General features: G+C 37.5%; 1 protein-coding gene across 1 annotated transcript in view; it reads left to right on the top strand.

Annotated features, from left to right (window-relative positions):
* Positions 1-22,819, top strand: part of ZEB2 (zinc finger E-box binding homeobox 2) — a 129,919-nt gene that overhangs the window by 104,782 nt on the left and 2,318 nt on the right. The window contains exons 5-9 of the mRNA XM_052654210.1: positions 8,696-8,884; positions 9,578-9,792; positions 12,379-12,487; positions 13,409-15,378; positions 16,977-17,157. Of these exons, the coding sequence (XP_052510170.1) occupies positions 8,696-8,884; positions 9,578-9,792; positions 12,379-12,487; positions 13,409-15,378; positions 16,977-17,157 (2,664 nt within the window). The remainder of the gene's footprint in view (positions 1-8,695; positions 8,885-9,577; positions 9,793-12,378; positions 12,488-13,408; positions 15,379-16,976; positions 17,158-22,819) is intronic.

The raw sequence follows: 22,819 nt of genomic DNA on the forward strand, positions 1-22,819 counted from the left end.
AGAGTCCTGCTGCTCTAAAGCATGTCATTTTCTTCTTGTGTATAATATTGGTCACAGTTTTATAGGTTGGGAGAATTTCATCCTCTAGTCAGATTTGTCATGCAAATCATCATTAAAAATTTTTTTCTAGTTAATTTCATACAATGAGTTTTTAAAAGAAAGCTGAGGAAGACATAGATTCTGAGGCAAGAAAAAGAGAAATAGCACCTGGCAGGTTAGACAGAAGGGTCATTTTCGGACTATAACCTGTGTACATCAGGAAGAACCTGTCACTTCCTGGTGAATGAATGCTGCACTTTTATAAGCTTTGTTTGCGATTAGGAGCATCTGTGTCCACTTCGCAGCAAGAGTTCCCACAAGAAAGAACAGATATCCCAAGCTTCTTGAGTGTCTCCTTCATTCATTCAGCACTATTTAATAAGCACTGTTTCATTTGTGATGTTGTCTGTGGTTTCCAGGCACCTCCAAAATATGTTTCCTTAATCTCTGTATGTGGGTCCTCCATCAGAAACCTGTGTTCCTTTGAGTTTGTAATTGAAAACAATACAGATAAAACTCTCTAAGCCTAGGCAGTGAATAAAAAGCAAATTGATTAGGGCAAAGAATTAATTGAAATGATGCAATTCTGAAACTTTGAGGATTCCCTAGAAAGCATATACTGGCTCATTTTATAGATGAAGATATTGAGATTAAAAGACATAAGTAGCTGAGTCAAAATGAGTAAGTGAATTATTTTAAACAGGGTCTAATCTTTCAATTCGGGGAAGGCGATGGCAACCCACTCCAGTGCTCTTGCCTGGCAAATCCCATGGACAGAGGAGCCTGGTGGGCTGCAGTCCATGGGGTCACTAGGAGTCGGACATGACTGAGCGATTTCACTTTCACTTTCCACTTTCATGCATTGGAGAAGGAAATGGGAACCCACTCCAGTATTCTTGCCTGGAGAATCCCAGGGATGGGGGAGCCTGGTGGGCTGCCGTCTATGGGGTCACACAGAGTCGGACCCGACTGAAATGACTTAGCAGCAGCAGCAGTCTTTCAATTATTGAGTATTAGCTGTGTGCCTGGCACTGTCCCCCACGCTAGAATGCATGCACACGTGCTCAGTTGTGTCTGACTCTGCGACCCCACCAAGCTCCTCTGTCCATGAAATTTTCCAAGCAAGAATACTGGAGCAGGTTGCCATTTCCTACTCCAGGGGATCTTCCTGACCCAACAATCTCTTGCACCTCCTGCATTGGCAGACAGATTCTTTACCACTGCACCACCTGGGAACCCAGGCATTGGGATACAAAGGTGAATAAGACCCTCTGTGGCTCTATTAGCTCGTGGGCATGTAAGGAAAAGATTATCATGTATGGGAAAAATTCAACAATTGAGACATGCAGATATTATTCTGTAGAAGGAGGGCATGAGCTCAGATTGAGATTGGCAGAAAGGCTCCTTGACATAGAATTAATTCTGTGTTGTTTCCTAAACCATGTTACTGAATGCCTTACTTAGCCAGGGGAGGCAGAGAACTGAATTCCTAGAGTAATAATTCTTAAACTAGGCGTGTATCAGAATCCCCAGAAGGGCTTATTAAAACACAGATGGCTGATTCCTGTCTGTCTGGGGGTGGACCCCAAGAATTTACATTTTGAACAAGTTCCCAAGTGATACTGATGCTGCCGACCTGGGGACCACATTTTGAAACCACTGTGCTGGAACATCCTTAAGTGTCTCTACTGAAAGCATATGGAAGAGCACTGACTTACTGGGCAAGAATACCATCCTTCATAAACCTGTCTAAAATGTAATAAAATAGTTTGAGTCTTTTCGGTAATAAAGCAATTCCAAAATTTTAGATTTCACAGGTATATGAAAGGTAAACACATATTATCTAACTTGGGGATTTTTGTTTTAAAGGAGTGGTCTTCATACGAATACATAGCCACCAAAACTACTAAAGGATTTGTAGTCTCTAAATCTGGATATTCATGATCCCCTAAGTAAGAAAAAAGAACAAAAAACACCTCACTTTAAAATTAGACACTGTCCCCAGTTGGGCTGCTTCCTGCTGTTGGGGGAGGTGTTTGATTCTGCAGAATACTACAGAGTCCCATCCCCTTGGAAATTTCTCTCCTGAAGCTCTTATACATGGGGAACACTCATTGGCATCTGAACATGTGTTGGCAGGAGAAAGCCATGTCAGAGCAGGCATGGAGAGACCGGTCCAGACACTGTACTAATTCGCAAGAAGAGAAGAAAGCTGTGTCACTTTTGACAAGACTTTTCTGGCTTTACACACACCTCTGTAGCAGCTGGAGGCTCTGTTGGGCAGCCTGTGTGGCTATATAATGAGAATAACATCATCTTCCTCAAGGTTGCTTGTAGATATTTGGTGCCAGTGTGCATTCTGGAAGCCTTCTGCAGAGAGTCATGCATCCATTTTTAATGATAAAATATGTATCCTACATTAATTAGTCAACTTTAAACAAAGTAGCCATGAGAATTTATATTCAACAAATGTGAATATGGGCTTTCTTTAAACTAAAAAATTCAATACAAATGACTAAATCAAAATAATTTTGTTTTCCTACCATTCAAAATGTTGTTTAAAGAGAGCTTATTTTTCAAAAAGATGACAGATATAGTTATCTAGATTCACGTCCCTTTGCCTTGACATTTGAAGTGAGTAAAAGCAGATATTATAAATATGTAATTTTGTTTTATACTAAGGAAGTGTGTATGTTTGTATTTGTTTTCCTCTGATACACATTTATGTATTTATATCTGTGTATTGCAGAATCACACTCACTTTATGTACGTGTCTCTAAAAAGGAGAATCACAGAGTAGAAAAGCAGTTCTCAGTCACCATCACTGTGTTCTATCCCTATACACACGCTCTGGTACTAGTAGGCACTCAATAAACAGTTACTAAACAAAGGGATGGATGAATGATTCTACTCAGTTTTTTAATAGGTACTTGCTTCAGCTCTTCTAGACCCTCCAAAGTATTTTCTTTTCCAAAAGAATTATTCATTCATTTTGATTGTTATTAAAATAGCTTAGCATAATATTCAAATATATTTCTTCAATTTCTTAATGAATGTGAAATCATGCTGGGTTATAGACCAGCATTAATAGAGCTCCTGTCTTCCTACATGAACACATGCTTGTAACAAAGAAAGAAAGTACATGGTGAGAGAATAAAAGTAAACAGAAGGAAACAGAAAAAGGAGATGGAACAAATATCAAGGTCTCATTATAAGTTAACCGCTTGTAAGCATATTAAGAATCTTAGGAGTTCTCTGGTGCTCCAGTGGCTAAGACTAGGCTTCCAATGCAGGGGGCACAGGTTCAATCCCTGGTCAGGGAACTAAGATTCCACATGCCGTGGGGTATGGCTATAAAAAATAAAATAAGACTAATAAAAATAATTTTAGGAAAAGAAATACTTTAAAAAGAGTATTAAGAATCTTTAAGAAATATTTATGAGGGGAACAGGAGTTGAATGATTTATTAAAGAGACCAATAAATATCTTTTTATTTAGAGATTTAATTTCAAGAGGTTAATTGCTTGTTTTTAGACAGTAATTTGAAAAGTCAGTCCATGTTGGTATTTATATCTATCAAAAATATTAATATCTAAGATAGACATAGGGTTTTTATGAAAGTATTATTAATTAACAACATTAGTAAGAGTGACCAACATATTTACAAGAAATTTGAGCTTTTCTGACTTAAAGGGACTTAGAAAGTTACCCTAACAATATTAAAACACATTTGGCTATGAGGAAACATTTTTAATTAATGAAGTTCTTTTTTTGGACAGAGGAAAGTTTACCAGACCTTAGGGAAGGCTGAGATATTTGCAAGACATCAGGGTAAATTTTAGGACTAAATGCAAAATCTCTGGAGAGGTATAGGAAGAAATTACTTGAGGTTTCTTGTGAATTTTTGCTATGGCTTGATCATAAATACCATGCAAATATCCTTTGTCAGTGTGTTTTGGCAGTTCTTCCAAGGAGATCGAGGAGTGAAGAGGATTATAGAAAAACAGTAAGGAAAATGAGGTTGATTTTAGACTAGAAAAATGCAGTGAGGAATTTTATAACTTTCTAGCAAATTTTCTACCTCATCTCTTGATTCTGCTATACAGTATTACAAAATCTTCGTAAAAAGCAAAAATGCAGACTTCCAAATAGAATCAAAACATTTTCTTTCCCAACAATTTTGAGAGTATCCAAAATTTAATTCCATCATTTATTCTAGAATGGTAACAATCAGGGTGTTTTGGAGTCTAGGGGACTGAAATACAACATGGCCTAAAGTAGAAGAGGGAATTTTTTTGCTCACTGGGAGGATACAGGTGCCGACTGACCTCAGGAATAAGTGTGGCTAGAAAACTGCTGTCACAGTTTGTCATCTTGTCTCTGCTTTTCTTTAGGTATCCGCTTCATTTTGTCTCGTCATAAATTTTCTTATTTTACATGAGATTTATCAATTCTTTCATTCTACATCATATAGTTGTAATTGCTTGGAAAATATAAATCTGCCTTGGTGCTCTCTTTGGAAACAAGTCCTAAAATCATGGGAAAGGGATTGACTGAAACTCAGTGGGATTCTTGACTACCACTGGACCAATCAATGGTTTGACCTAGAGGATGGAGAGCTAAGATCACTTCACTTCAGGTGCAGATTAATCCAGTGGATCTAGGGAAGCAGGATCATGCAACGACATGGCAGCTGCCTTGAGTACCATAAATCTTAGCAGTAGGGACAGTGGGGAACCATCCCAAGCAAAGGAGAATGTTGTGGTACTGAGTGGAGAGACCATATACTAGTAACCGTATTAACCATAGTAAGATTAGGGGAAATCACATTACCTCCATGATGGTTATACCTAGTTCATAGAAGGCTAGACTCTACCCCACTTAAGTGACTCTAAATATTGAGATATATAACGAATAGCATATCTGTACCACATGAAGAAAAATCCTGATAGAGCAGATAGATTTAAATGATTGGCTTTCTTCACAAAACCCTTTCTTAATACTCCCCTGAGCCCTGTCAAATTCTTGCAAGTACTTATGATCACGACTACACAGTTTATCGCGTAATTGTTCTACAATTACTTGAATAGTAGGTCTAAGTTCCTACACCTAACTTTTTTTAGAAGACTTCTGCACCAAGATTAGTGTTAAGGACATAATTTATTCCAGATTCATTCCATAAATGATTCTTGAGTGCCTACTAATTTCTAGGCAATATATTTGATTCTCAGGCTACAAAGATGATCAAAGATGATCCTTAACAGGAGCACATGATTTGATATCTTTTGTCCCCGTCACACTTCACATAGAAATCTAGTATGGCCAGATTTGATTTACCAAATGAATTGCCTCTCCAAATACCAGTAGTGTATCTAGATGCAGTTTAGTTTGCCTATCCAGAAAAATCAGAATTTTCCTCTCTTTTAAACCGAAAGGCTATTAATGCAAATCCAATTGAATTTGCATTTGATTACATTTCTGATGGAAACATTCATATGCAAATAAAAATTCATGCAAAGATAGCCAGATAATTCAAATACTTGCTGAAATATCAGGATAAAATTAGGGTGATATTAAATGTATATCTATCCATGTTTGCTAGGTTACACTAAGGATCTTCAAGTGGGACAATGTTCTTGAAAAATTAAAATAAATCATGTCTTAAACATTTAACAATGTTTAACTAGATCTGAGTTTAGAAAATCACTACCACCTTACTTTCTACTGCCGTGGTGCTAATAAAGAAGTCAATCCCTGATCAAATCAGTTAAGTTGTTCAAAAAAGGTTCATTTTGGATCCACACATATTGTCCCCTTTATCTTTTCTCGCACTTAAAAAACAAAAGGTGACTTTTGATAGATCTGAAGTTATTTTGATGAGCCAAAACAATGAATAAATAGTTTGTGCAAGCTGGCATTTCCTTCATACCTCCCTAGTGACTTAACGGTGCAAGTTAAATGATACCATCCCAGTCATCACCAAGTATCCTTTGGAAAACATCCATGGCAGCATGAATAGATCAGAGGGAAAGTGATCTTAATCAATGTCCATTCTACTTAGAAAAGATGTTAAGACTGAAGATACTAAGAGAAGATTTAAGCAAAATTTCAAGATACAAAATCTTAATCTACTATTACACTTTCCAAACCTCTATTTGAAGGAAATACAGGTCCTGGAATTAGACCATTGCTCTTGTTAAAATTAACAGAAGTTAGAGTGGCAAAAGAGAAACATTTGAGATCACAGTATTCAGATTGTTAGCACCTAGTTTAATAGGCTACAAAGTGCAATGCTCCCAGTTTCCTTTTATTTGATCCAATGTATTCATTCATAGTTTCAAATCTTTTTAAAATGCCTGTGCTTCCTGCATTGCTGATGTCACTTAACCATCTATCAAATTTGAAAAGCCTAAACCTAAGAGGGGTGGGGATCTTCACCATTCCCTCGTTGGCACATCCAAGCTTTCCCCAAATCTAATCCAACCACTTCCTATAATCTCCCTCACCATTTTTTTTTAACCTTTATCTTTTGCCCAATCAATGGTAAGAGACTCCTAACTGGTTTCCCAGGGTCTACTTTCCTCTTCCTGTAGTCCGTATCATACTATAACCAGGGTTGTCATTTGAAAATGCAGATAACCGATAATTTCACCCCAACATCTTTCCTGCTTGATATCTTTCAGTGGCTTCCTGCTTCTCTCAGAAGAAAATCCAGATCCTTAACAGGACTAGCACACACTGCAGGGTTTCGTCCCTACCGTCCTCTTTACCCTTACATCAAGCTCCCTCTTTCTCTCCATACTCCAGCAATGTCCTTTCAGATTCTGAAATGCTCCATGTTCTTTCCAGTCACCACGGTTCTACGCTAGCTTCTAAAGTCAGTTAACTTCGTGCTTCATGATCAGTTAAGGCTTTCCTGATCTTTCAGGCTCCATCAGGTCCCTGTCAAGTCCCCCTGTTACTTCTGTAATACCACCGTGTAACTTTCTTTCATAACACTTATTTGAGTTTGTAATATTATATCTATTTTTGAGACAATATCAGTTGTATTGATCATTTTCATGGCTTCCTGAAGAATGAGGCTGGATCTGTTTTTTGCTAATCAAACCAAAACATGATGCCTATCACATACCAGGCATTCAGTAAATATTTATTGATTAATGGAAGGTTCCACTTTCTAGTCTTCTCATAAACGTTCGTAACAGTAAAAGCCAAAAATAAAAATTGACTGGCTTGCTTGAACATCACCCTGCCACAAATTGCCAGGGAGAATTAGGATGACAAATATCAATACTATAGTATCTTTTATGACAGAGAAGGTGAGATGAAGAATGTAGTGAGATCAAAGTTTACTGTCCTCAAAAACTATGAAAGCATAGCCCCACCCTGGATTGTACTAGCAAAGGATTATTCTTCACTTACGTCTGGTAGCCACAATGTGGCATCCACTTTCCCAACACTGACTTATGCATAAAAGTTTTTACTTAGGATATTTACGCCACAACTTATTTTAAAAACATAGCTGCTTCTGCTGCTGCTGCTAAGTCGCTTCAGTCATGTCCGACTCTGTGTAACCCCAGAGACGGCAGCCCACCAGGCTCCTCCGTCCCTGGGATTCTCCAGGCAAGAACACTGGAGTGGGTTGCCATTTCCTTCTCCAATGCATGAAAGTGAAAAGTGGAAGTGAAGTTGCTCAGTTGTGTCCGACTCCTAGCGACCCCATGGATTGCAGCCTACCAGGCTCCTCCGTCCATGGGATTTTCCAGGCAAGAGTACTGGAGTGGGGTGCCATTGCCTTCTCCAAAAACATAGCTAGTAGTTTCCAATATACAGTCTTGGGACACAAATTGCTAACATTGCTTTACACTTGTTATTCATGTCATGGAAAGAGAGTCATAAAAGTTAAAAGTCACATCAAAATCACATTGCTAGATAGCCAGTTTCTTAACTCGATCTGTTACTTTTTATTTCTATCAGTGTGAGCTTAATTTTATTTTCAGCAGCTTTAAAATACTGAGCTAAACATTGAAATTTTAAGAAAAGATAAACTCCAGCATTCCTTGAATGTTTTTTTTAACAAAGGCTCATTATTATCTCTCCAAGAATATCCATCGTTCTGCATCTCTCTTGAACTGTGTAGTCCTGGTGGTCTGTGATGTTCAGAGAGTGGAGGGTTAAAAGCTTACATTTAGCAACAGAATGTATACATGGTTAGGAACGTTAAGTTTAGTGGACTATAAAAAATTAAATACACCTTTCTTTAAAAAAAGAAAGTTTTATAGAGATTATTAAAGTAGCTTTGAGCTCATATTATCTCCCATGTTTATGGATCTTAGCATATAGTTCTTTTTTTCATTTTCCCTGAAAAACATTTTAAAATTTCTTTCATTCTTTGCAAAGCACACAGACTAGTCTTCCAGGAAGAGGAAAATAAAATATGCCTATTTAACTTAGAGCAAAGTGTCCTCCTTTTTTTTACATATATTAGGAGAATAACCATTCGATCAATACGTGGTCATCAGCAACACTTCCTGCAAATAAACTAGGTATTTTCAGTCTTTCTGCAAGTCCATGTGTCTTACGGTGATGTAGGCAGACGGAGGCTCCTGGGAAGAAGGCCCTGAAAAGACATTTCTTCTCCTCTTTACCATTTCAGTTAAGAATGCAAATTGCACATCAGACTTTGAGGAATACTTTGCCAAAAGAAAACTGGAGGAACGCGATGGTCATGCAGTCAGCATCGAAGAGTACCTTCAGCGCAGTGACACAGCCATCATTTACCCAGAAGCCCCCGAGGAGCTGTCTCGCCTTGGCACGCCAGAGGCCAATGGGCAGGAAGAAAATGGTGAGGCTGTAATTCATTTTTAGCCACGACGCTGACCTCTGCAGCTGTTACAATTACAAATGCACTACATGCCTGGGTGTTTACCTTAAAATTTGAAGAACAGCTGCAGAGGCATGGAATTTCATGAGCAAAGATTAGAACTGTAATTTTAGGGTATTGTGAAATTTTTTTGTCAGCAAATTTGTGTCATCTGTACATCCAATAAAGAACAAGAACAATTAGAGCCTATTTCTAAGAGATAAAAATATCTACATGGATTCCTATCTTTCCGAAATATTTCACTTTTGAGGGGGAAAAAAAGTTTAGAGATTCTGACCCTCACCTTTTGTTCTTCTGTACGGGTACCCGAAAAGCTCCTTCACCCCGTGAATCCCTGAGTCATCTATGACTAAAGGTTTCCTACGAACTGTCAGTCACCTAAAGAGAATTTCCTCATTTATCAGCTGTTTAAATTTCCCCCCCAAATGCTCCAGTAATTAATTAATTTTCCAGCGCAGTGTGAGCTGATGCCGACAAGTCTGTCCTGGGTGTGCAAGGGGACTGGCGTGCACGGAGGCCGCGTGCGCCGATGGCACCCTCGTGGAGCAGATTGCAGTGATTCCTGTCATACCATCCCGGGCAGTCAGCCCATTAGCTGCCATTGATTTACTGACCTTTTGGCCTGCTTCTCTCCCTCTCGTCTCTCGGCTACAGACCTGCCACCTGGAACTCCAGATGCTTTTGCCCAACTGCTGACCTGCCCCTACTGCGACCGGGGCTACAAGCGCTTGACATCACTGAAGGAGCACATCAAGTACCGCCACGAGAAGAATGAAGAGAACTTTTCCTGCCCTCTGTGTAGCTACACGTTTGCCTACCGCACCCAGCTCGAGCGGCATATGGTGACGCACAAGCCAGGGACAGATCAGGTGGGGGGTTGGTTTTAAGTGATTTCTTTCTATAATAACCCCTTAGAGAAACGATATTGCTTTGATTGGCAATCATTATTAATTTTTCATGGCATTTTGAAGATGCAGATCTTTTAATGGTAATAGCTTTAATTGAGGTCTAAATGATTTTTTGATGGTCTCTTCTAATATGATTTAATAGTCTTATGTTCACGATCGAATGAGTGTGTTAATTTCTAATTTAGAAATTTTATTTGCACTTTAACTTGACTTTAGTTTCATTTTTATGTTCCACAAAAAGTGAATGAAATTGTAGCATTTTAATTATATATTATTAAACATCTCAGCAATTTTAATTCCATTTTTCACCTAGTTTTACTTAGTTTTTTTTTAATGTAAAATCTAAGTCATAGTAAAATAAGTGTGTATTTTTTCCATTGGTCACATAACATCTTCAATTACTTAGGCTATTTTTACAAGCTGCTACTAGTTTATGAAATCTAATTAAGTGTTTTAAGGAAAATCAAAAAGCACATAATACATATGCATGCTTATATAAAATAAGCTGTATTAATACTCAAATGTGTATATGTAATAAAAATGATCCTTTCTTGATATTCATATTTATTGCTAAATATTAAAATTACTCTGCCTTTTGGATTACTTGTGTTCAAAATAAAGACTCTGTCTTCAACAGTATAGCTTCTTAAATCCTTAAAATGATTGAATAGGTTTGATTCACAGTGTCCCTTAAATGTTTTAGCAAAACTGCTTTTTATGTCTTCTTGGGAGAGCTCACTGCAGATTGATATTATGAGGTGTTTGGATGGTAACAAAATTGATGTGCCTTAAGTCTCAATATCTGGTCCTACAGTTCTGGAATCACCCTGTATAAACCTTGACACCGTATCTGTTTTTAAAATTATTGAACAAGATATTCTCTAAAATTATTACGGGCTTTATTTTCTTTGAATAAGGAAAATGAGAATAAGGAAACACAAGCAATGGCAATGATACTGGATTATGGAATTTCATTATTTTAAGAAAAAGCTCATGTAAATCATTTCATTTATATCTCATTGAACTTGTCACCTGCATGTTTTTCCAAGTTCAGTTGTAAAAACCGAGCTTACATAGTTACACTTATGTAACAGTTTCTCTCCCCTTGCTTATATGCACAAAAACTCCAGGAAAAAAAAAAGGTGCCTAGATATTTATCTAGCATAACTGCTTTAAATTTCACATGCAGAAGTGTGATTGTGCTGGCGCATTATGAATGGTAGCTTTGGTGTTGAAAAGTCCCCTCATTTGCTCATGGCATTTACAATTAGTAAATTAAAATGATTGTATCATATTAACAGTGGCACAACTAAAGTTTATAGTAGTCCTCTGAGGGCTGTGGGGGGAGACAAAGCAGCTGTTGCTGTTTGTTTATGCAACTCAGCAACATATGAGCGCTGGTCCCTCAATGGCGCTCGGCGGGCTGGGCTCCGCTTGATCTTTGAAGGTTGCTGCTGTTTGAACAAACCTCCCTGTGTCCCATGTAACACCATCTGTCTCACTAGGAATGTGGGAAGATTCAGCACACCCTAGCAGTTGTCATACCGTTTCTGTACTGTCTTTTTTGCAAAAGGCTTTTGTGTCATTGCTGCTTGAAAAAGGCTGGCCTCCTACCTTGAACATCCAGAGTGGATGACTGTATTTCTTTCTTTCTTTTTTTTTCAGAATTCTAAGTCACAGTGCTTTTTTTCCCTTGTTCAAAAAGGTCAGCTGTGTTTGATTATATCTTTGCCGCTTTTAACTTGTCTTTTCAGCAAACTTTTTTTCTTTTTCGTCCCTACTCCCTAGCATACTACTAAAAAGGAAAATGACAGGTCATTGAAGTCTTTCCTACTGGCCTGTGATAAAACTGCTCAAGCAGTTCTAGCCCAAGATGTTGTCTCTTACTTTTGATAATGAATCAAATCTTACATGCAACATCTCAGGAAAAACAGGGTTTATATTTGCTACTAGCACTGTGAATGAGGTATTTAAACATGCTTATCATGTAATAAAATATTTATAATCAAGGGTTTTTTTAATTTATGTAAGATTTTTTTCTTTCTTCTTTAAAATTAGTATTGCTTCAGCATAAGATATGCTTTTACCTCAATACAGAAAAGAGAAAATGAGTTATTTGTGTGGGGAGTTCTTTGGGGAGACTAGGATTTTGAGTATAATATTTATTTTTTTCCTTGACAAAATCATTGCATACCAACAGGGAATCTTCAGATTTTAGAATCTGCAGTAAACACAGAGAGCCACAAACATCTTTGCAATTATGCTTTCTCATCTCCAACGGCTCAAAGAAACATTTTGGAAAAGAGACTACAGAGATAATTCTAAAGCAAGTGTTGGATGCGCATGTGAAAGCACTTTTTTTTATTTGTTCCAATTTTATTGCCAACATTATCACTTTTATTGCAACTCTGAAAGACTGGGCAAATAAATAAACATGCACTCAAACCTTTTGGCCTGTCTGAAAATAGAGGCCTTTTAAAAATATTTGTAACAAATTTCCTTTGTTCCTCCTGCACAAAACTGATGTCAGTCTTTCTCCTTTTATAGCACCAAATGCTGACCCAAGGAGCAGGTAATCGCAAGTTCAAATGCACAGAGTGTGGCAAGGCCTTCAAATATAAACACCATCTGAAGGAACACCTGCGAATCCACAGTGGTGAGTAGTAGAGGAGCTGGTGCTTGTTTTTGCATTTGTTTCGTTAGGAACGTTTCTAAAGATTGTATAAAATGTACACAATCCTGTTTTGTAGTTTTTTAGAGCTACACATTCATGTCATAAGCTTTGTGTCCCCGCTTTGTCCTTGTGAGCCTTACAGCACCACCAATAGCACTACTAATAAGAGGAGCAGTGCTTATACTTCTTGAAAACTGCACGTGTTTTGCCTTCTTGTGAAATCTAGAGGCTCCTTTTTGTCCTTTAAAATGTTTTTGACCTGAAGAAACTCAGCTGGCAAATTCTGAAGGATATTCATTTTTTGATACCCAAACTTGAAAGAAGAATGTGGAAGAATTTTGGATAAGAGCTTTTGTATGATAAGTGTTCCTTGATTCCTGAAAGCTGTATTTTTAGAACAACATCTTACCACTGAGATTTCTTCTTTATAACTATTTTGATAGCTCTGCCAAGCATTTTATTACCAAATTGGATGCTATTCAAAGGACTAGTTGGATTGGTAGAATCAATGGAATCTTCACAGAGTTGATTAAAGCCATGGCTACACTTCCCTTTAAATACTGTGACATCTTTATTGTGCTATTGACCACACATTAATCTAACAGTCTGTTTAAATAGGAGGCTGCCGATGGCAAGACAAGATTTTGGATCTTGGCTGAAAAAGGCACAGATAGCCCTCACGTTCCACTGCTAACATCTTGAATTATGTCCTCCCAGGGTAGATAAAGCCCAGAAACAGTTATAGCCACATAATTCTAATCTAAGCACCTAGAATGTAGAGGTGCCCCATTGTGTTCCTTTCCTTTGATTGCACAGATTCTTGCCTGGGTAGACGATTGCAATTGTTGCCCCATCAAAAAGAAAAAAAAAAAAAAGTAACATTAATTTTAATTGTCATTTTAGGTGAAAAACCGTACGAGTGCCCCAACTGCAAGAAACGTTTCTCCCATTCTGGTTCCTACAGTTCACACATCAGCAGCAAGAAATGTATTGGCTTAATCTCTGTAAATGGCCGAATGAGAAACAATATCAAGACAGGTTCTTCTCCTAATTCTGTTTCTTCTTCTCCTACTAATTCGGCCATTACCCAGTTAAGAAACAAATTGGAGAATGGAAAACCACTTAGTATGTCTGAACAGACAGGCTTACTTAAAATTAAAACAGAACCACTAGACTTCAATGACTATAAAGTTCTTATGGCCACACATGGGTTTAGTGGCACTAGTCCTTTTATGAATGGTGCACTTGGAGCCACCAGCCCTTTAGGAGTTCATCCGTCTGCTCAGAGTCCAATGCAGCACTTAGGTGTAGGGATGGAAGCCCCTTTACTTGGATTTCCCACAATGAATAGCAATTTAAGCGAGGTACAAAAGGTTCTACAGATTGTGGACAACACAGTTTCCAGACAAAAAATGGACTGCAAGGCTGAAGAAATTTCCAAGTTGAAAGGTTATCACATGAAGGATCCATGCTCTCAACCTGAGGAACAAGGAGTTACTTCTCCTAATATTCCACCTGTAGGTCTTCCAGTAGTGAGTCATAATGGTGCCACTAAAAGTATTATTGACTACACGTTAGAAAAAGTCAATGAAGCCAAAGCTTGCCTCCAGAGCTTGACTACTGACTCAAGGAGACAGATCAGTAATATAAAGAAAGAGAAGCTACGTACTTTAATAGATTTGGTCACCGATGACAAAATGATTGAGAACCACAACATATCCACTCCATTCTCCTGCCAGTTTTGTAAAGAAAGTTTTCCTGGCCCCATTCCTTTGCATCAGCATGAACGTTACCTTTGTAAGATGAATGAAGAGATCAAGGCAGTCCTGCAACCCCATGAAAACATAGTCCCCAACAAAGCTGGAGTTTTTGTTGATAATAAAGCCCTCCTCTTGTCATCTGTACTTTCTGAGAAAGGAATGACAAGCCCCATCAACCTATACAAGGACCACATGTCTGTACTTAAAGCATATTATGCTATGAACATGGAGCCCAACTCTGATGAACTGCTGAAAATTTCCATTGCTGTGGGCCTTCCTCAGGAATTTGTGAAGGAATGGTTTGAGCAACGAAAAGTCTACCAGTACTCAAATTCCAGGTCACCATCACTGGAAAGGAACTCCAAGCCGTTAGCTCCCAACAGTAACCCTCCCACAAAAGACTCTTTATTACCCAGGTCTCCCGTAAAACCCATGGACTCCATAACATCACCATCTATAGCAGAACTCCACAACAGTGTTACGAATTGTGACCCTCCTCTCAGGCTAACAAAACCTTCCCATTTTACCAATATTAAACCAGTTGAAAAATTGGACCACTCAAGGAGTAATACTCCTTCTCCCTTAAATCTTTCCTCCACATCTTCTAAAAACTCCCACAGTAGTTCTTACACTCCAAACAGCTTCTCATCTGAGGAGCTCCAGGCTGAGCCTTTGGACCTGTCATTACCAAAACAAATGAAAGAACCCAAAAGTATTATAGCCACAAAGAACAAAACGAAAGTTGGCAGCATAAATTTAGACCACAACAGTGTTTCTTCATCATCTGAAAACTCAGATGAGCCTCTGAACTTGACTTTTATCAAGAAGGAGTTTTCAAATTCAAATAATCTGGACAGCAAAAGTGCTAACCCAGTGTTCGGCATGAACCCCTTTAGTGCCAAACCTCTCTACACAGCTCTTCCTCCACAAAGCGCTTTCCCCCCTGCCACTTTCATGCCACCAGTCCAGACTAGTATCCCTGGACTGCGACCATACCCAGGACTGGATCAGATGAGCTTCCTACCACACATGGCCTATACTTACCCAACTGGAGCAGCTACTTTTGCTGACATGCAGCAAAGGAGAAAGTACCAGCGGAAACCAGGATTTCAGGTAATGAGACATTTTTTTAATCGGAAGAGAGAAGGTAAAAATTATATCACTTATGTGTATGTAGGAAAAAATCTTAGTGGAAAAAAATCTAATGCTGTGTTCTCAGTAGAAATAGAAGAGTGGGTTTGAACTTCAAGCTAAAACTGAGTGGGCTAGACAAATAAATGGAGAAACAATGGGACCCTTTGCTATCAAGCAATTGTGCCTTAAGAAAAGAGAAAGAACCTAATATTTATCATTAAGGTTTATTTAGATCGATCCATCTGCTTTCAGAATTATATGCTGATATGAGTATTTGGGGGTTTCTCTGATAGCTCAGATGGTAAAGAATCTGCCTGCAGTGCAGGAGACCTCAGTTCAATCCCTGGGTTGGGAAGATCCCCTGGAGAAGGGAAAGGCTACCCACCCGAGTATTCTGGCCTGGAGAATTCCATATACTGTACAGATCATGGGGTCACAAAAAGTCAGATATGACTGACTGACTTTCACTTCACTTCATGAGTATTTTGTAGGACTTACAGAGAAGCTAAACGTTAACATTTATGACAGTCACATACTTTTAGAGATGCTCACAATTTGCAATAATACTTATGTAAATTTGATGTGCCCTTGGTTTCATAGAGAATAGTTTATTTGGAAGAGTATTTTTAAAAATATTTTGTACATTCCACATGACTTCCTTTGTAGTTTTCAAGCTAGTGAATAATTTATGGTTTTTCAAATATAAAAGCAGGTATGTTTTAACATCATGGAGTAAAATCCATGTTTACAAAATAGGAGCATAAGTAGCAGTGTGCACCTCTGTAACAGCTGTTCCAGTATTCCAATTTACAGTACATCTGCCCTCTTTGTAAATGTATTTAAGCCTATTTAATCTTCTCTAATATTAATTAGTGCAAACGTAGTCTAAGAAAAGTGAACTGTGGGCTAGCAAATGGAAATGTATGTTATCATGCAAGTTTGCACTCCTTTGGATCAAGACAAAATAAATATCAAGAAATTTAATAATTTACTGATCCACATTCATTATTGCTCAATGCTGAAGGCTGTTTTAACATAGATAGAACATTGATAAAAAGTGTTATTAATATTCCCTATTTCAAATTAGAAAATTAAATATAAAAATATAGCTCGAGGCCTTTAGTTGGTAGACATACATTTAAATAGATTGCATAATAATAACATTTTGTACCTAAATATAAAATTCAATTAAAATGGGGTTTCTGCAGCTACAGATCATTTCTAAAGTTAAGCACACTGGAAAATACACAAATTCTGATATTTAATTCTCACTCACAGATATTTCCTGATAGAAAAAAAATTAAGGAATATGGGGAAGTTTATGTTTCTCTCACCTTCAGAGCTGACCATTTTCTATCCTTCAAAAACAATAAGCTCTACCACCTAGGGCAGAGAAGGTTTATATTTTTGCTGAGATGTGAACCGTCATATATTGTTTATGGAAAGTAACAGTTTCTAAGAACTAGATGGATTCATAGAGAGCACTTCTGAGATTCTCCAAATGTCAGCCGATGCAAAGTTGTTTGTGATAAATGCAAAGAGAAGCGACTGGGTTGAACTGTGTGATTATATCACAGGGAGAATTGCTTGATGGAGCACCAGACTACATGTCAGGCCTGGATGACATGACAGACTCCGACTCCTGTCTGTCTCGAAAGAAGATCAAGAAGACAGAGAGCGGCATGTATGCATGTGACTTATGTGACAAGACATTCCAGAAAAGCAGTTCCCTTCTGCGACATAAATACGAACACACAGGTATGAGTGACTTTGACTAGCTAGTTAGAGCTTCCCGGCCTGCTGTACATTTCATAATATTTAATGAGTACACTTGTGCAACATAAGATGTAGCATATGCTGATACCTTCAACAAGGAAGAAATAATGCTTTTGCCTAGCTCAGTAGGACTTTTTTGTTGCCTGTTTATCGGATCATTCATGTGTTTATGAGCCTGCTTGTCTTATATGTTTCAAGTTAGTCTGTACACCAAATTCACAAATCCTGTCAAAGATGTATTTAAATGGCCAGGGCAACGAAATGACATGACACAAGCCAGCTACAGAAAATATCTTCAAATTCTTAAGCTGTGATGAACCTATATGTGGAAAAATTGAACAATAAAAAATTCAGTCAATGCTGTATTTGTTTCATCATCGAAACATCAAGTAAGCCATGATGGGGTGGGGGTGGGGGGGCGGAGTTGGTATTCAGTTTGGTTTTTACAAATTGGCCATATTTTGAATAAACTAAAAATGTTAGTACTGTGAAAGAAAAGGCATAAGTGAATAATAGGCCAAATGAGCTACTGAAATTACTGATATTTGGAAGACTAAAATACAACTTTCTAAATGTAGATTATTTCTTTCCAATTCATGCATTCCTCTTTAGGAAGAATTAAACAGGGTTGACAAGATAGCCTGATTTTTCCCTATAAGTAGAGAGAGAATGGCTTAATTTTTCAAAAGAAAGCCAAGGGCCATAAGAAGCAGCAGTATTCGTTCCCAAAATCCAAGATCTGATCTGCTATGTGCTGGAGCCACACCTGTGTTCCCTCCCTCCTTCCCCTCCCACCCTTAGCCAAAACATAGCTCTGCTGCTGTCCCTGTTCTTAATCCATCTCCAGCTTTCCTCCAGGAGAAATGTGGTGTGCTGCACTGGGCCTAGGTGGGAAAGGAAAGAATGTAGGATTGCCACCAAAACACTGATGGATGGAAATTATAGGAAGGTTCTCATTTTAAACCAAGATGCCTAGTATAAAACATTTTAAAAATATAGAGGAAAACAACTAACCTAACGTAAATGCTTTGGAGGGAAAAGTGATGAAGACGCAAAAAAGGAAAACAAAGACAAGGGAATGTGAATACTTCCTGTCACATTTTGACCATCTAAATCCATAGTACCCTTTTTAGTGATTGAAAACCATCCTTGGGAAGCGTTTGTACTGTCACCTTGCCTTATTCCTCACTGGGCATGTGACAGAGGCAGTACAAGTGACCACAGTCACCTGAGGCTGTGGAAAAGTTGGGTGAGTTTTGCAACATTAAACACTGAGGGTATTTGTGAAAAGAACAAGGTTGGTAAATAACAGTGCTCTTATTTCAACCAACCCAGTTTTCTTTTTCTTGAATTGTCTGATGCTAATTGCTATTATTTTGAAAGTTCTACTAGTGATACTTTGAAAGCAACCTAATTTGAATAGCACATCCCGATGGTTTTTATACTTGTGTGACATAATTCAATGTTTGAAATGTCACAGTTTTCTTACATTTGTCTTTTATGATATATATCAATAGATATTTTCTTTAGTACCAAGTCCTATTTATGTATTATAGATTAAATATATTTTTATACCTAAATTTACTTTAATATCTTAGTCAACCTCAAATATATTTTGTATTTCATTATTCAGCTACAATAAGCACATCATTGAAGGCATTTTTCCCTCTCTGATTGGTTTTATTATATGAACATATGCAAACTCTATCATTTACTACAGGTGAGTGCAAAACTTCTATTTTAGTGAGGGCGTTATACATATTTACATCCAGGCAATACCTTTATTTCGTACAAATTAGTCCATAAACTCCAAGGTGTATAGATAGTTGAGAGACACCAGAGTTGACAAACACAAATATGCATGATCAATTTGAAAAATATACTATACTAAAAAAATGTTCTGGTCCTTTAAGATGTGAGAAAATCAGCTGCCTAGAAACATTGCCTAGCAACAAGATGCTAACCATCTAATGATTTCTCTAAACTTGTGATTAATTATCCTCCTGTTGGCTTCCCAGATTGTCAAGTTTCCACTGTGTTAACTTTTTTGGTCTCTTGACCAAACATCTCGTGACATTTTCTACTGTCAGTGTCTTAGGTTCTATCAAAGTGAAGTTCTTCATGAATTTTCTATCACTATGATAAATGTGGAAATTTAGCTCACTTTCCTTCCTAACTGGGCCCCACAAGCCTTTTATTTGTTTATATTAAGGACTAGTAATACTTTGAGAATGTGTTAAAAAGAAAATTATAAGTGAGAACAATCTTTGGGTTGATTGATTCTAAGGTTGGGAAATGAAATTGAATGGTCATTTGATTATGTGTTGATTATGAATATGTCATTGATAAACTGTGTTTGTTATATCTGTCTACAGTTTAACATATAAAATAGTTTAAGAAGGAAGTTATGAGCTACTTATTTTCAAGATGCTGTGCTCTTTTACCTTGGCCTGTTTATTTCCTAAGCAGACACCAAAAATAATAATCCTTAATTCTCCTTACCGATGGCTCATTGCTTTGCTTGCTTTTCCTGGGATTTGGGACTGGGACAGAGGAAGAAAACGATACATAAATGTTGATTTCAATAGAATTAATTGTCACAAACAAGGATTGAGAAATAAAAAATCTGAAACTCTTGTTAAGCACTGTAAAGAATTCACTTATTAAAAAAAAAAGAATTCACTTAAATTCCACTAAAATTTAAATCTGACATCTATTGAGTACTTTCTCTGTTGAGAAAGGTAGGTGCTCTTAAACCCACTTTATTTAGAAAAGTAATAAAAAAATGCTTCTACTTTTGAGTGAAGTTAAAGTTTCAAGTTACCCAGTCAATTTTGTTTTTCAGTTACATGGTAATCTTCTTCATACCACAGACCTTTCATTTATTAATTTCAGTTATTCTGTCAGGTGAATCATGAGACTTGATATTAAAGGAAAAAAAACAAACTTACCCTGTAAAAGTTTTTACTTACTCAATATCAGTTTGGATGTTTTTTTCTGAATTTTGTTCATGTGGAAACTTAATTCCAGGACATCTTGATTTGAATCAGGTAAACTAATCAAGCAATTTAAAAAGAGATAAATGGCAAAGTTAGTTCTTATTTAAACTGAATGTATTAAATGCTTACAAGTGAAATTTCTGGAGATTAGTAGAATATTTAGTACAATTCTAAAACTCCTGCTCTCAAATTCTATCTTTGGCATGACAGAATAGCTGAGCATGTTATTCTCTTAGGTTGTTGGTTCATAATGTAGAGTTAACATATTTTAATATAAGCATATTATTTATGATCAAAAGGACTCCCTTAAAATCAACCACCTGTAACTATCAAATATCTAAGGGCTACGCCGGTGCCTCAGTGGTAAAGAACTCACCTGCAATGCAGGAGACACAGGAGACATGGGTTTGATCCCTGGGTCAGGAAGATCCCCTGGAGGAGGGAATGGCAGCCCACTCGAGTATACCAGCCGGGAAAATCCCATGTACAGAGAAGGCTGGCAGGCTACCATCCACAGGGTCGCAAAGAGTCAGACACAACTAAAGTGACTAAGAATGAGCACATATCAAATATCTATATCTTAAAGACTTCAGTTCAGTGGGCATCCCCAAAGCATATCTAACAGGCCTTGAACTTGTTCTTGAGAATGCTCGTTCAGGACATTGCTCTGTGTTTTGTTCCTTTGGAAAAGAGACAGCCATATCGACTGTGATGTTTGTTCACAATTATTCACACAGCTGAGCCATGTAGTGAACTAACCAGTCAACATTTCTGTGCCCTTGAACTTCTGAGACATTAAGAGAGGTTGCAGGACAGTTCTGCCCACGTGCACTGTAGCAACTAAAGAACCAAGAAAGTTTTTAGTTTTTATCTGCAGTTTCTCTTCTCTCCATTCAGATTCATTTCTTCCATGTACTTTGCTCCTGATACATGCATCTTGCTTACAACTTGGGAAATTACTGAATGTGTACTAATAAATACAAATAAAAATATCAAACATTCATTGAGTGCTTACTATGTGCAGTCCTTGAACTAAACACTTTACCCACATTGTCTCCTTCACTCTTTGTGCCCAGTCTACAAGTTAGGTCCCCAAATGATTTCCCTATTACCAACAAGGACCCTAATCCTCAGAGGGAGAGGTTAACATGCTTGAGGCTACACAGCAGGTCTTAAAAGATGGATTTGAACCTGGGCAGTCAAACTCTAGAATCCATCTTCCCTATCTAACTCTGCACCACCCTGGCTCTGTGAATGAATTACCACTGTCAGAATCATCTTATCCTAGCTCCTAATAGCATTTTTTTAAAGGTCCAAGTAAAATACACACAAGAGAGATCAAATTCATATATAGCAACTTGAGGTTTTCTGGAAGGCAAAACCTCTGTCTTTTTCCCAAATGCACTTCTGCTTCCTGTTAAATTACCTTCCCACCCGGTGGTCTTGTCAAATGAAGAAGCACACTCGCTTTCCAAACTCTTGGCACTCCATTGACATTTTCTTCTCTGTTATCTACTTTACCTCATTCAATACATCTTTTCCCAAAGTTAAGTTCTTGTGTGGTTTGAATTACACTTTTTTTCTTCAGACTACTAGCTGCCTTGAAACAGATTACTAGAATCTTCTTTATTTCCAATACTTTCTAATTTTTCCTCTTACAGGTAAATAACTTCTTCCTACTCTAATACTGTGGTTTACCACATCTTATCACTTAATTTATCCTGGATGTTACAGTAAGATAAAGATCATTAATGAACTAACATAGAGCAGCCAACAGCATTTTCTAAATAGTAACATGCCCCAGAGGCATTCAATAACATTATTAAAGATATTTGATTACTAATTGAGATTATATATCACCATATACTTGAATACGTGAAGTGTGTAGAATGGATTCCTAATCTGAATGTCACTTAGCAAATGAAAATGGTATTGAATCTACTCATGCTGGTTTTCGATTTGCTGAAATGCGAATTTGTATTAGGAAATATAAGCACATAACTTCATGTATGTTATGATGATACATACTGCTCTTCATGACACATTTCTGACTTTAATTCTGGAGCATCAGTCTGATAAATTTTTTTTGTCAGTTCTATTTTGGAAATAAACTTTTAAGTATGGCAGCTATGGAAGGTGTTGAAGGCATTCCAGTGCTATTTGTGGCCTGGAATCAACCAGATGTGTTTAGGCTTGGCACCAGTTTCAAGTTCCAAACACTGGTTAGACACTGCCTTGAATGCCAAAGGAAATACAGCATTCTCTAGCTGAAGAGTATTTTAACACTCAACAAGTGGCTGACATCTCATGGAAAACTTTAGAGGGAAAACACTGTTTGGGTTAGTTCAGCCTGCATGACATCTATCTTTCTGCTTTGTGTTTTCAAATGATTTCTTCTCTAATTTGTATTCTTAGAAGCATATGGCTGATAAGACATTCTTAACATCATCTTTCCTCTATTCCTGCTCCTGCCTGACTTGGCAGTTTGCTCCTGTTTGAGCTGTAAAGCCCATTTCCAAAGCAATCATTTATGCTGTAACAAGCAGAGGGTGTGTATGGCAAAGTCAGCGATGATGCCATCTTGATCATTTTTATACAAGTCGTTGTTTTTTAAAATGTACAGAAAAGAATTACCTGAATACTAC

Source organism: Budorcas taxicolor, chromosome 2 (genome assembly GCF_023091745.1).
Source record: "Budorcas taxicolor isolate Tak-1 chromosome 2, Takin1.1, whole genome shotgun sequence".
Lineage (NCBI taxonomy): Eukaryota > Metazoa > Chordata > Mammalia > Artiodactyla > Bovidae > Budorcas > Budorcas taxicolor.